Genomic DNA, 10,554 nt, shown 5'->3' with positions numbered 1-10,554 from the left:
TCTCCAACGCTGAGCGCAGATTATCGATCGCCCACTCCTCCATTTTCTCCTGCAGATTAACATTAAGGTTAGCCATTGTGCTCGGAATATCAAATGTAACACATCAAAAAATCATACGCACCAGAGTCTCAAAAGTATAAGTCCCCAGGTGTGGCAGTAGCATGACCCGCTCATTACTCAACAACCCGGGATGGATCTTCGGTTCATCCTCGAAGACATCAAGCCCGGCGCCTGCAATAATCCCCTTATCAAGCGCATGCACGAGCGCCGCCTCGTCGACCACCGCCCCACGCGCCGTATTGACTAGCACGGCAGTGGGCTTCATCAGCGCAAACTCCCGCGTCGAGAGCAAATGCCGCGTGTTGGCGTTCAGCGGCAGGTTCAGACTGAGAACGTCGCTGCGGCGGAGCAGGTCATCGAACGACACGTACTCGGCGCCTTCGGCCAGAGACTCATCAAGTTGTCGCCTGTTGTGGTAGATGACTGTCATGCCCCACGCGGCGCGCGCTTTGCGCGCCATGTTGCGTCCGATGCCGCCCATGCCGAGGATGCCCAGGACTTTCGCCTCGGGATCACGACCTAAAGGTGGCGCCGTCGAGCCTCGAAACTCCCCGCGGCGGAGATTTCCCATTGGAGCGTTGAAGTTCCTCAGCGCGCCAAGCATCAGGAATAGTCCCGTGTCGGCCGTCGCGTCGTCGACGGCCACGGGGACATTGGATACCAGGAGTGGTGGATCACGACGTGAGCATGCTTTGACATCGATTTGGTCGTAGCCTGCGCCGCAGTGCGCGAGGTATTCCCACGTCTTGGGCAGCGCGAGGATTAGTTCTTCGTCCAGGAGCCCCGTGATATCGGCCGAGTAGAACGTTCGGTAGGCCGCGATCACGCCGTCGAGTTTGCCGGACCGGCATTCTTCCAGGAAGTCTTGTCGGTTCTTGGATTGAGGTGTTATCAGGTCGCCTAGTGTCGAGAGTGATTGCCATTGCTTCTGGGCGCTTTGGGTCAGGGTCAGTTGAGGGACAAGTGCTCTGTTCTACAGCGGGAGAGTTGTGCGTGGAGAACTTACTGGTCAATGGTGCCTAGGAGGAGAATCTTAGGTCGCGACATCACCTCGTCATGAATTGACCTCAATTTTAGGGTGGTTGAGTCTACCTTCCAGTAAGTAGGTACCTACATCCAAGGCCGTAACGTTGTTTTCAAGGGTTTCGACTTGGCAACCTTAGAAGTTGGCTTGATCTTTCAGCGGTGCAAATACGAGACATAGAGTTCAGCCCATCTTGGCCAACACAATCCTTACGCTATTGGCAGAAAGAGCCCTCGAATGCTTCAAAACCACGATCAAGTTTCTATGGACACCAAAGATATGTATAAAGCCGATTAATTATTGGCAGCCACAAGCACTGCTGCAGAGCTATGTCAACAACCCTGACTTTGGTTCCATGTGAGTGTCCTTCAGTGCACCAAAATAAGATCATCTTAGAATGTTTCCATTCGCCTATTGCCGGCCTCAATTGGACCGTCCACATTTATCTCTGCAGCTGAAACTCCCACTGCAAAGGATGGAAACACGAAGTGTGACCGTCTGTTACGGAGGACGAAGGGGTTTGAAGTCGCAATGTTCCCTTTGACTAGGACAAGATTTTGCTAAAGAAAAGTTTGCCAGAGTGCACCAATTTGCGTCCATGGCATTCCTTCTGCGAATCCAGGCCATGAGGCATCCATCAGCCAACAACATCACCTGTATGGGAAATTTTGGCAGATGTACACCGGACTGTACTACGATCACCAGCATGCCAACCACAACTTTATCTGCTTAGTCACTCCCATACAGATCTCCCTCATCTCGTACAGCGTCCTGCTCAGTCGCACGGGCGTTGATGCCTGTCGATTGGGGTCCTTCCGAGGCGGCGTCAGCAGTAATAGTCTGTCCGTCTGTTGCCCGAGCGCGGGTGCCTGAGGCTTCGCCATGTTCACTGGCAGAACTTTGTTCAGTGTCATGATTACCTTCCGGAGAAGCATCGACCGCTGGACTGCTAGTGTCATCAATGTTTCTTCGATGGTACAATAGTTCAGCACAACGCTGCACATCTGACCGGACATTTTCGCGATCAAGATAACGCGCCGTATGCGCAGTTAATGCATCGAGCATTTTGTGATCTGCCAGTCCAATTTCATCCTCCGATGTACTCGGATTAAATCGGAAGTAATAACGGTCAGCCGCATTAGGAGTTGCAGTCTGCTCTGCGGCTCTCGCATCGTTGATATGGACATTTGTCACGTTCCCAAGGATTCTTTTACCCTTCCCCAGTACCGGGAGGATAGATTTTGTTGGCTTCCGTTCGCTGAATCCTGTGCCCAGGCTAATAAGACAATTAATCGACATGCCAGGAAACATTCGAGATTTTTCGCCTAGAACTTCGAGTACAGGGTTGTTGTTGGCGAGGCCTCCATCCCAGAACTTCACGCCAGCTACCTCGGCTGTTGGGAAGTAAAACGGCGCTGCCGACGTGGCTCGTGCTGCTTCCCATATCCTGCATTGCTGGAATGCATCACTCCCGCTACCCTGCGTAGGGTATGCTCGGAATCGGACTGCAGTGTTATCTCCTTTCTTCAATGCACATAGAAATCTAAGCCAAACCAAGAGGTAAGCTTCATTCACGAGCGGGACTTGGGCTTGGAATGAAACTTACGTCTTGCAGGAGTTCTCCAACGAAGTTGCAATAGGCGAGATGAGAAGAGCATCGGCAGTGTTGCTGCCCAGCTGTTCCCGCTCCTGCCAAGATATCCGCTCACTAATGATGCGTTTCACACCTGCCTCCAAAGGCTCCGCTCTGAACCACGGCATACCGATAGCGGCTTTCGCGATATCTGAACCGATATATCGTGTTGCACTCCTGTGGAATATTTCAGGTGAAAGTCTTCTGTACTCTGCGATGGCGCTTTGAATGTCCATGCGCTTGCAAAGTTAGTAGACTGTCGCAGTGATAGTTCAATTTCTTGAACGGAACTATCGAGGGTCATATTGGCTATCACAACTTACTAGGCGGAACAGCATTATGCAAATAAGCCTGGAAATCGACAGTATCAGCCGTGATGTTTGCCTCAAGCAATGTGACTCTATACTTACCCCCCAGTACTCGTGCCCCCGGCCAGTTGGAAATAGTCAGCTGGTATCCTGATCTTGTTGATGGTGGCGGGTTCTGCAGCAATCTCGAGTCTGGCAATCTCACGCATAATTCTTTCTAACACCAAAAGGCTTGCCAGACCTCGAACTCCTCCGCCATCTAAAGGACTGTCTAAATTTGGGCTGCTGTATGGCTGGCGGGTCGCACTTACCAATGCTGAGCAAGTTCACGCTCCCGACGGCTTGTTGCGCAATTGAGATTGAGTTTGTATTCGCCAAAGGTGCGATTGATGACCCACTTTCTCGAGTCCAGTCTCGAAGTTGATTCATGATGGTGATGAAGACAGGATGCTGCTTGTGTAGCTTCCGTGTCCAGAACCGCTCGGTTTGTATGATGCTTATATATTGATCGCGATTCTCCCCCCTCACTTCGGGAGGAAAAAGTCCGTTTGTCACGTCAGGGGCCTAAGGCAAATGTCAACTCTGCAGAACTTAGATTAGTCTTGTGCTCGGTTCCTCACCCCTAGAATTTTCTGCCTGTTAACAACAGAGAAGGTCGAAGGCATGTATCTGATGTTGTTCAAAAATTCGAGATTTACCTTCTCCAATTCTCTGATTACAGCGATGAGATTGAAGTCAAGAAACGTTCGTTGTAACGATTTTGGGTAGAGCCTTGTAACGTTTGCAGCGGACTTGAGGTCGTTTGGGAGGGGAAGGTGAAATGTTTCAAGGAACACAATGCCAATACAAGATAGTGCAATCTCCTGTCGAGTGCCATGACTACTCAGTCCTTCAAGAAGGATCTGCCTTTGTTCAATACAGTAACACCACTTTCAAGCTATAGGAGGATTTACCTTCTTCGCAATGATCCCGCCGTTCCCACTTGATATGAGAATCAGCTTTGGTTCGTAGATACTTGATCCAGGATTGTGCTTTCGCCATCATTAGCATCGTATGTATATATTCTCATCGTTGGAGGATATGTGCTTACTCTGCGGTCTCTTTGCCGTTGATCGGAGTATTTAAAGAGGAAGTTCTTTGCGGTCAACGAGGCAGGGTTCGCGTCGTCGAAAGCGAAAGCGAAGCCCCAGACCCAAATGCGGGCACGGGGTAGGTACTCAGTGACGTCTCTTGGTAAGTAGTCATAGCCCCCAGGGGCAGAGGTATTCAGCCAACTTCGCTCCGGTCTGCCAGAACCGATGAAGACGACACTGCGTAAGTCATTAAATTTTGTACAAAAGTGCCCAATGAAAGTTGAAACTCCTACTCAGTCTCAAATTCGCCAGATTCAGGTGCATCCACGAAGTACAAATCATCGTTATGGAAATCGCGACGTGCATAAGGGAAGTTAGTCAGTGAACCATGAGCGAACGAATAGGGATAGAGGAATAGATACAGAGCTAGGGAGAGACTCAAGTGTAGATATCTTGGCGATTCTACCTTCATCAACATGTCTGAAGGGATGGTTTGACAATGAGGCATCGGGCTGAGAAGTCTGATCATTGTCGGAAACGGCTGTAGGCGAAGGACGGCAAACGGTATTGACAACAGCGGCAACTTCGGAGGCACTCTCGTATGACGCGCTTGGAAGAGCGCTAGGAGCAATATCGTTCTCGTTGACCACCATCTCAGCAGCAAGTAGTGCGTTAGGCTGGACGCTAAATGCGTCATCGACCGTTCGTCGTTGAGCATAACTCATGGCGTTTGTAAGAGTGGAGTAGTTCTGATGGCAGCGGTGTGCTTCCGAACGAGCAAATTAAGTATATCAGGCGGTGCTAAGTTCAGGAAAAGAAGAAGATACGTTTTCATTTCAAGCTGAGGTTGCGAGGCAACTCCTCAAGTGCGACCTGCACAAGGCTGGCCCCTCTGAGACCCAGATACGAAGTATGAGCCAAGAAGATAGCGAGGCGCACTTCACCTGTTGTAGATTAGTTTTCTTCGAGTGGCTCTAAATTATCATGAAATGTGGCTTGTGATTGCTTAGCCTAGATGCAGGATATTTGAGACTAGTGGACAGCTGCAGCTTGACTTACGAGGTATCGTGTTACAATATACGAGGTAGTGGCATGTTGCAACAGCACATTCTGGTCATTGTTCCTCACATCTCAAGTTCCATCGAAGTGGACACATAAAGCCACGTAAGAATACCCTCTAGAGATTGAATATCGTTTTGGAAAGGCATTACGGCGAGACTGCGCCAGCCGATGTGCAGGCCAGGACCTCGTGTGCATCGTGGACTCCCTCCGGAATTCAGAATGTGACATGTCAATGCAGCTGCCCCACTAGAATCGAAACCAGAGTCGTGCATACTGTCAATGAGATGATATCCGCCATTGTTGCGGCGAGCGAGGGGTCGTGTTGACGCTCGGAAGTTGCAAGAATCGTGAAGCTGGCCTTGACATTAGCAGCGACGGAGGAAACTACCGTTGAAAATGGCATGGCTGCACCTACAGCGAGGACTGTGTCGTCATCTTATGCTAGAGGGCAAAACTGTAGACAAAGATCGATCAGGCTCTAAGAGCACTGGAATTCAGCCCTACAAATTGCTACATTGTTTCTAGTTCGAACACAGAGCACTTGGCACATTAAAGTATTTCGGTAGGCAATTTGGAACAGGCCTGTCGTAGAAAATGCCTTGCAACTACTTGGTATCCGTGTTTCCCCAATAAAGGTCCGAAGTGCTGCAGCTTCGGGTTTGATAGTCGGAGACTTTTCGCGGAAACTTTTGCGGAAACTTTACCCCTCCGTTTTCGTAGCCTTGCAGTACTTGCTAGCCTGGACGGCTACATATAAGAATGGGCTTGCCCTATGCTTCAATCTCGGTCATTGAATTCTCAAGAGCTTCTACAAGTCCAGTATTGACCCATAAACAAGACTTAAATTTATTATTATCATATCAGATAGACCATGAGCAAGAACATCCTAGCATGTGAGGAATGTCCTTCCCTCTCCATCCTAAGATCACGATAAGCTGATAGTCTTCTAGCGACCGGGGACTCGTGGAAAGAGCTAGCCGAAAAGATACCCAAGATGGAAACCTCTCCCACCGTGCGGCAGATGATTGCTGCCATGAACGAGAAAGTACCATTCGCCAACACATCCGGCATACTGGACAACGGGTGCGGCCCTGGTGGTATCATTTCGCACATCCTGGACGAATACGGCTCTGAGATACCGGAGTCTGCCACTCTTCTAGCTGCGGACTACAGTGCAGCCATGCTGGAGAAGCTGGATGAAACCAAGCGAGCAAAGATATCCAGCGGCCATAATGTTTGGGAAAGGCTAGAGACCAAGAACCTCGATGCGCACGATATGTCCGCAATAGCCAACGGTTCATTGTCTCACATCACTGGTGGGCACGTGTACTTTTTGCTCGCCGACCCTCGAAAAGCTCTGAATGAGGCATATCGAGTGTTGAAGTCAGGCGGCGCAATAGCAGTTTCCAGTGGCAAGTCAGGTCAACATATGGGGATCCTGCAGGATGCAGTGGAGGTTATTCGACCAGGGACACATTTCAGGCTGCTCTCCGAGCCATGGAAATCGGAAGAAGGTGCCAAGGGTGAATTGGAGGCGACGGGCTTTACAGATGTACAGACATTCTCGGTGGGTTCTGAGGTTAAATATGAGTCACACGAGGACTTTGCGAAAATGCTGTTGCTTATGCCTGTCATGAAGAACGTCACGGAGGGGTATGATGAGGATGAGAAACAAAGGCTTCACGTCGAGGTCGTCAAAGGTCTGCGTAGTGTCAACCCAGCTGAGCCGGGAGCACTCACTGGAAGTTCGGTTGTTGCGATTGCAAGCAGAGCTTGAGATCCTAGGGATCCTGAATCATAAAAATCCAAGACATTGCTCATCTGGCTCTCAAGACTGTAACGAGTATTGAGCATATAAGTCCGGCGCATTCAGACTGGCTTATGTCTCAAGAAATGTCTCCGACTCCTGGATTGGTCCATAGTCATAGTCTCCCGAGAAGACTCCTTCGAAGTCCAAGCTGAATTTTATAGCATACTAATTATATCTCTTCGCTATATTGACGTGTTCTCTCTCGAAGGTCAACTGCTTGAGTTAGAGGAAGTGATAATGTCAGATGAATATGCATCAACCGCGAGCTCAAAGGGGAGTTGATCTTCACCCAGCGGTCGTGCAGACAGCCGCCCTCGAGCCACTCGTAAAGTTTGCGTCGGCCGCGAAGAAGGATTTGGAGGATGGCCTACCAAGCTTCGACGTATTGATTCCAAAAATTCCTGGATATCATGTACGTCGTCAGTTCGAAATATCCTTGTCCAGTACGCTTGAGAGAGCGATCTTCAAATGTGTATTAAGACATTTGGCACCCCTCTTGCACTCCAGGTAAACTTGACATCAGCCTGAATAAAGGCACAGGCGAGGGGATGCTCCGGAAATCTCGACGCATCCAGCGATGAAAAGTGGACGTAGGGAAACTGGGTCAGGATCAAAATCTCCTCCCTGTTGAGGCTAGCAGATTCAGACTCCATTGAAGCTATCTTTTGAACGGAGTTGTCTTTTCACGTGGGCATGCTTGCAGCACATAAAGACTTTTTCGTCTGACGGGGAATTCGGTCGTTCACAGTATATTTTGGGCGCGCGCTTTTTTCGAAAATTTGTCATATCGCGTCATTTGAGCTTCAACAAAAACAGGACCTCCCATGCCGATCACTCTCCACCTAAAATCTTCGAAGCTCAACCTTGTTCAGCTGCGGTTTCATGAGCGCAGTTCTCGCTGTTTAGACATTTCTGTATGAATATGCATTAAGTCTTCCTGTGTTCGCAACACCTCACCAGCAATGGCCAGTGCCCTCATGTTGTTCACCACTGGTGCGGAAATACCTCTGACCACCCGCGAGGCGCTATCGGGTATCTTTGGCTCCATCTCGCTCGCGTGCTGGATCTTCCTCCTCGTCCCTCAGTTGCTCGAGAACTACCGCAACTCATCCGCCGAAGCGATCAGCCTCGCATTCATCTTCGTCTGGTTTATCGGTGATATCGCCAATCTTGCAGGCGCACTTTGGGCGGGACTGGTCCCGGTCGTGGTCGCAATAGGTGTATATTTTTGTATCGCCGATGGTGTCCTTATCAGCCAATGTCTGTACTATGGTATTATCAACAAGAGAAAGCAAGGAAAAGCTTTGTTGAGCACACAGCCTTCTTCGTCAAGTGCAGATGCAGAACGGCCAACGCAAGAGAACGACGAGGAAGAACCTTTACTCAAGCGCACACGGACAAACAGTGTCACTATCCCGGGGTCGGCAGACAACAGGCGACGAAGTAGCGCAAGCGCTAGGCGAAGGAGAAGCAGTGCTATTGCAGATGAGCACCTTGCTCAAATCTTCGAGGAAAGCGACGAGAATGGTGCTAGGCTTTGGTTCAAGAATGCAATGAGTGTCATTGCTATTGGAGTGGTTGGGGCGGCAGGTTGGGCAATCGCATATGAATCTGGTGCTTGGAAGCCAACTCCTCTTGCTAGTCATGCCGACGAGGAGAAAATGGCAACGGGTGCACAGATCCTAGGATATCTCAGTGCTGTTGCATATCTTGGAGCGAGAATTCCCCAAATTATTAAGAATGCGAGGGATCGGAGTTGCGAAGGTAAGACCAAGGCATCATGGAATGCCCTAAGTTTTCAGCTAACACGATATCCAGGTCTTTCACTTCTTTTCTTCATACTATCTCTTTTGGGCAATCTCACTTATGGCGCCGGAATTCTGTGCCATTCAACAGAATCAGCATACGTGCTGAAGAATTTACCCTGGCTGATAGGTAGTCTGGGGACCATGGTCGAGGATGTGACCATTTTTGCTCAATTCCACATGTATAGGGTTCGGGACCAGTCCGCACCAGAACAGGCTGTCATATGATTTCACTAGGTATGAAATGCACGACTAGATGCGTGCTTGCTGACTGCAAGCAATGGTTCGCTGGTCTTCCGGAGGTTGGGTTTCGTCGACAGGTGCTCATGAAAAGGGCATGATCGAAATGACCCAGGACGATTTCAAAAGCGAGCATCAAGTCGAGCTTTTTCGACTATTGAACATAATCACGAGAGGTGGGGTTGCTTGGGCAGTGTACTCCAGATATGTGCATGCCTCGAAGCACATAATAATATCATAATATCATTGGAAATATCTCTCAAGGTCATCCAACTTGCCTCGCACTATCTTCCTCAGCATGGGCTTCCTACTGACTACATGGATGTCTCGACGCCATGCAAATCTGCCTTTAGATGAGACAGTGTGCCCCAGGGGTCACACTAAGGCCAGCGCCATTGGGGGCAAAGTTGGTTGTTCATGGCTATGGAGACCTGATTGAAGGCACGGGAAATTTACGGCAGTCCTAATTCTTAACATGCGACTATATACACGAGCATCCATTCAATGGCCGAAGCTTCGGGTCCCGATGCAACAGCCCTTGTTCGAACGTCCAATTGTTCGAGATGGCGGTTGATGCTAAGAATATTTCAAGCTCCGCACTGACACTTTTCACCCGTCTTTGAGTCTGGCCATCTTGCTTCACTCCCTTCCACCAGTAAACAGACCGGAAACAAATTGCGGTTGATCAGAAGGCACATGGACGCGGGATGTTTTCTCGTATTCTCGTCCACGCCATTCTGCTCGCTGGCATCGTGGTCCCAGGCACACTCAGCGCCAGAAAGGGGGAGATCGATAGCCAAGCATTGTAGGGCTGAGCAGGGTCGCTGTTTATCAAAACCTAAACCCCCATCACGTTCCTGAAGCCAAGGAACTGGCTGACACACCAGTCATGATCTTTTGGTCTCGCCGAAAGAGTCCCGGTAGGGTAATCTTGAGTACAGTTGTACCGATGACTCGGAAGCATGCAGCCTAGCCACTGCGGGATCAGTGGTATGCCCGCGTCACAATACACCCAGGCCAATGGGCTTTTTGTCCTTATGCCTAGCCACACAAAATCTTAGACAAGAACTGGTATTATGATATCTCGTCAAATAACTATACGATTATGCGGGACAGAAAGATTGGTGCCGATTTCACAGACATCGCCAAGCATGTCGCTGAAAACTAGACAGCAAACTTCTGAGGTCTTTTGGCAAATGATTAAAAGACCACAAAATCTGCCTTGAGCCGTCCCAACTTCCGACTATCGGTTCGAGACCAAGGGGTTGTTGAGGAGTGGGAGCTATAAAAGCTAAATAGCTTTCTCAAGCGAATAAGGTGCGGAAGACTCGAGAGCTGAAGTTCGTATCCCAAATGCCAAGGACGGCGGAGAGAGATTGAGATCCAGGAATACGAGGCGGACTTTCGACCATGTATAACAACCGACCGAAGTTGACTTTCGACAACCGAAAATTTGACGGCAATCCCATTCAGGGCCATTTTGCCATGTTTCGAGCCCCAAACTGTTCGATGGCTACGCGTGATAACACATGAGAGCAT

General features: G+C 49.6%; 3 protein-coding genes across 3 annotated transcripts; 1 reads left to right on the top strand and 2 right to left on the bottom strand.

The window, feature by feature from the left end:
- Positions 1-103: 103 nt before the first annotated feature.
- Positions 104-1,118, bottom strand: LTR84_003045 (uncharacterized protein; the record flags this gene model as incomplete). The annotated part of the gene is made up of 2 exons (XM_064846640.1): positions 104-1,028; positions 1,111-1,118. The coding sequence occupies 2 exons, from the start codon at positions 1,116-1,118 to the stop codon at positions 104-106; spliced, it is 933 nt and encodes a 310-aa protein (XP_064705620.1).
- A 695-nt stretch (positions 1,119-1,813) lies between these two features.
- Positions 1,814-4,823, bottom strand: LTR84_003044 (uncharacterized protein; the record flags this gene model as incomplete). Its single annotated transcript, XM_064846639.1, has 9 exons — positions 1,814-2,627; positions 2,691-2,956; positions 3,041-3,068; positions 3,128-3,284; positions 3,337-3,589; positions 3,646-3,927; positions 3,979-4,056; positions 4,116-4,335; positions 4,597-4,823. The coding sequence occupies 9 exons, from the start codon at positions 4,821-4,823 to the stop codon at positions 1,814-1,816; spliced, it is 2,325 nt and encodes a 774-aa protein (XP_064705619.1).
- Positions 4,824-7,932: 3,109 nt separating this feature from the next.
- On the top strand, positions 7,933-9,003 carry LTR84_003043 (uncharacterized protein; the record flags this gene model as incomplete). The annotated part of the gene is made up of 2 exons (XM_064846638.1): positions 7,933-8,734; positions 8,789-9,003. 2 exons carry the CDS (start codon positions 7,933-7,935, stop codon positions 9,001-9,003), a joined length of 1,017 nt encoding a protein of 338 aa, XP_064705618.1.
- Between the last annotated feature and the right edge of the window lie 1,551 nt (positions 9,004-10,554).

This window comes from Exophiala bonariae, assembly GCF_035927105.1.
Source record: "Exophiala bonariae strain CCFEE 5792 chromosome Unknown scaffold_15, whole genome shotgun sequence".
Lineage (NCBI taxonomy): Eukaryota > Fungi > Ascomycota > Eurotiomycetes > Chaetothyriales > Herpotrichiellaceae > Exophiala > Exophiala bonariae.
This window is presented reverse-complemented; position numbering and strand designations above follow the sequence as displayed.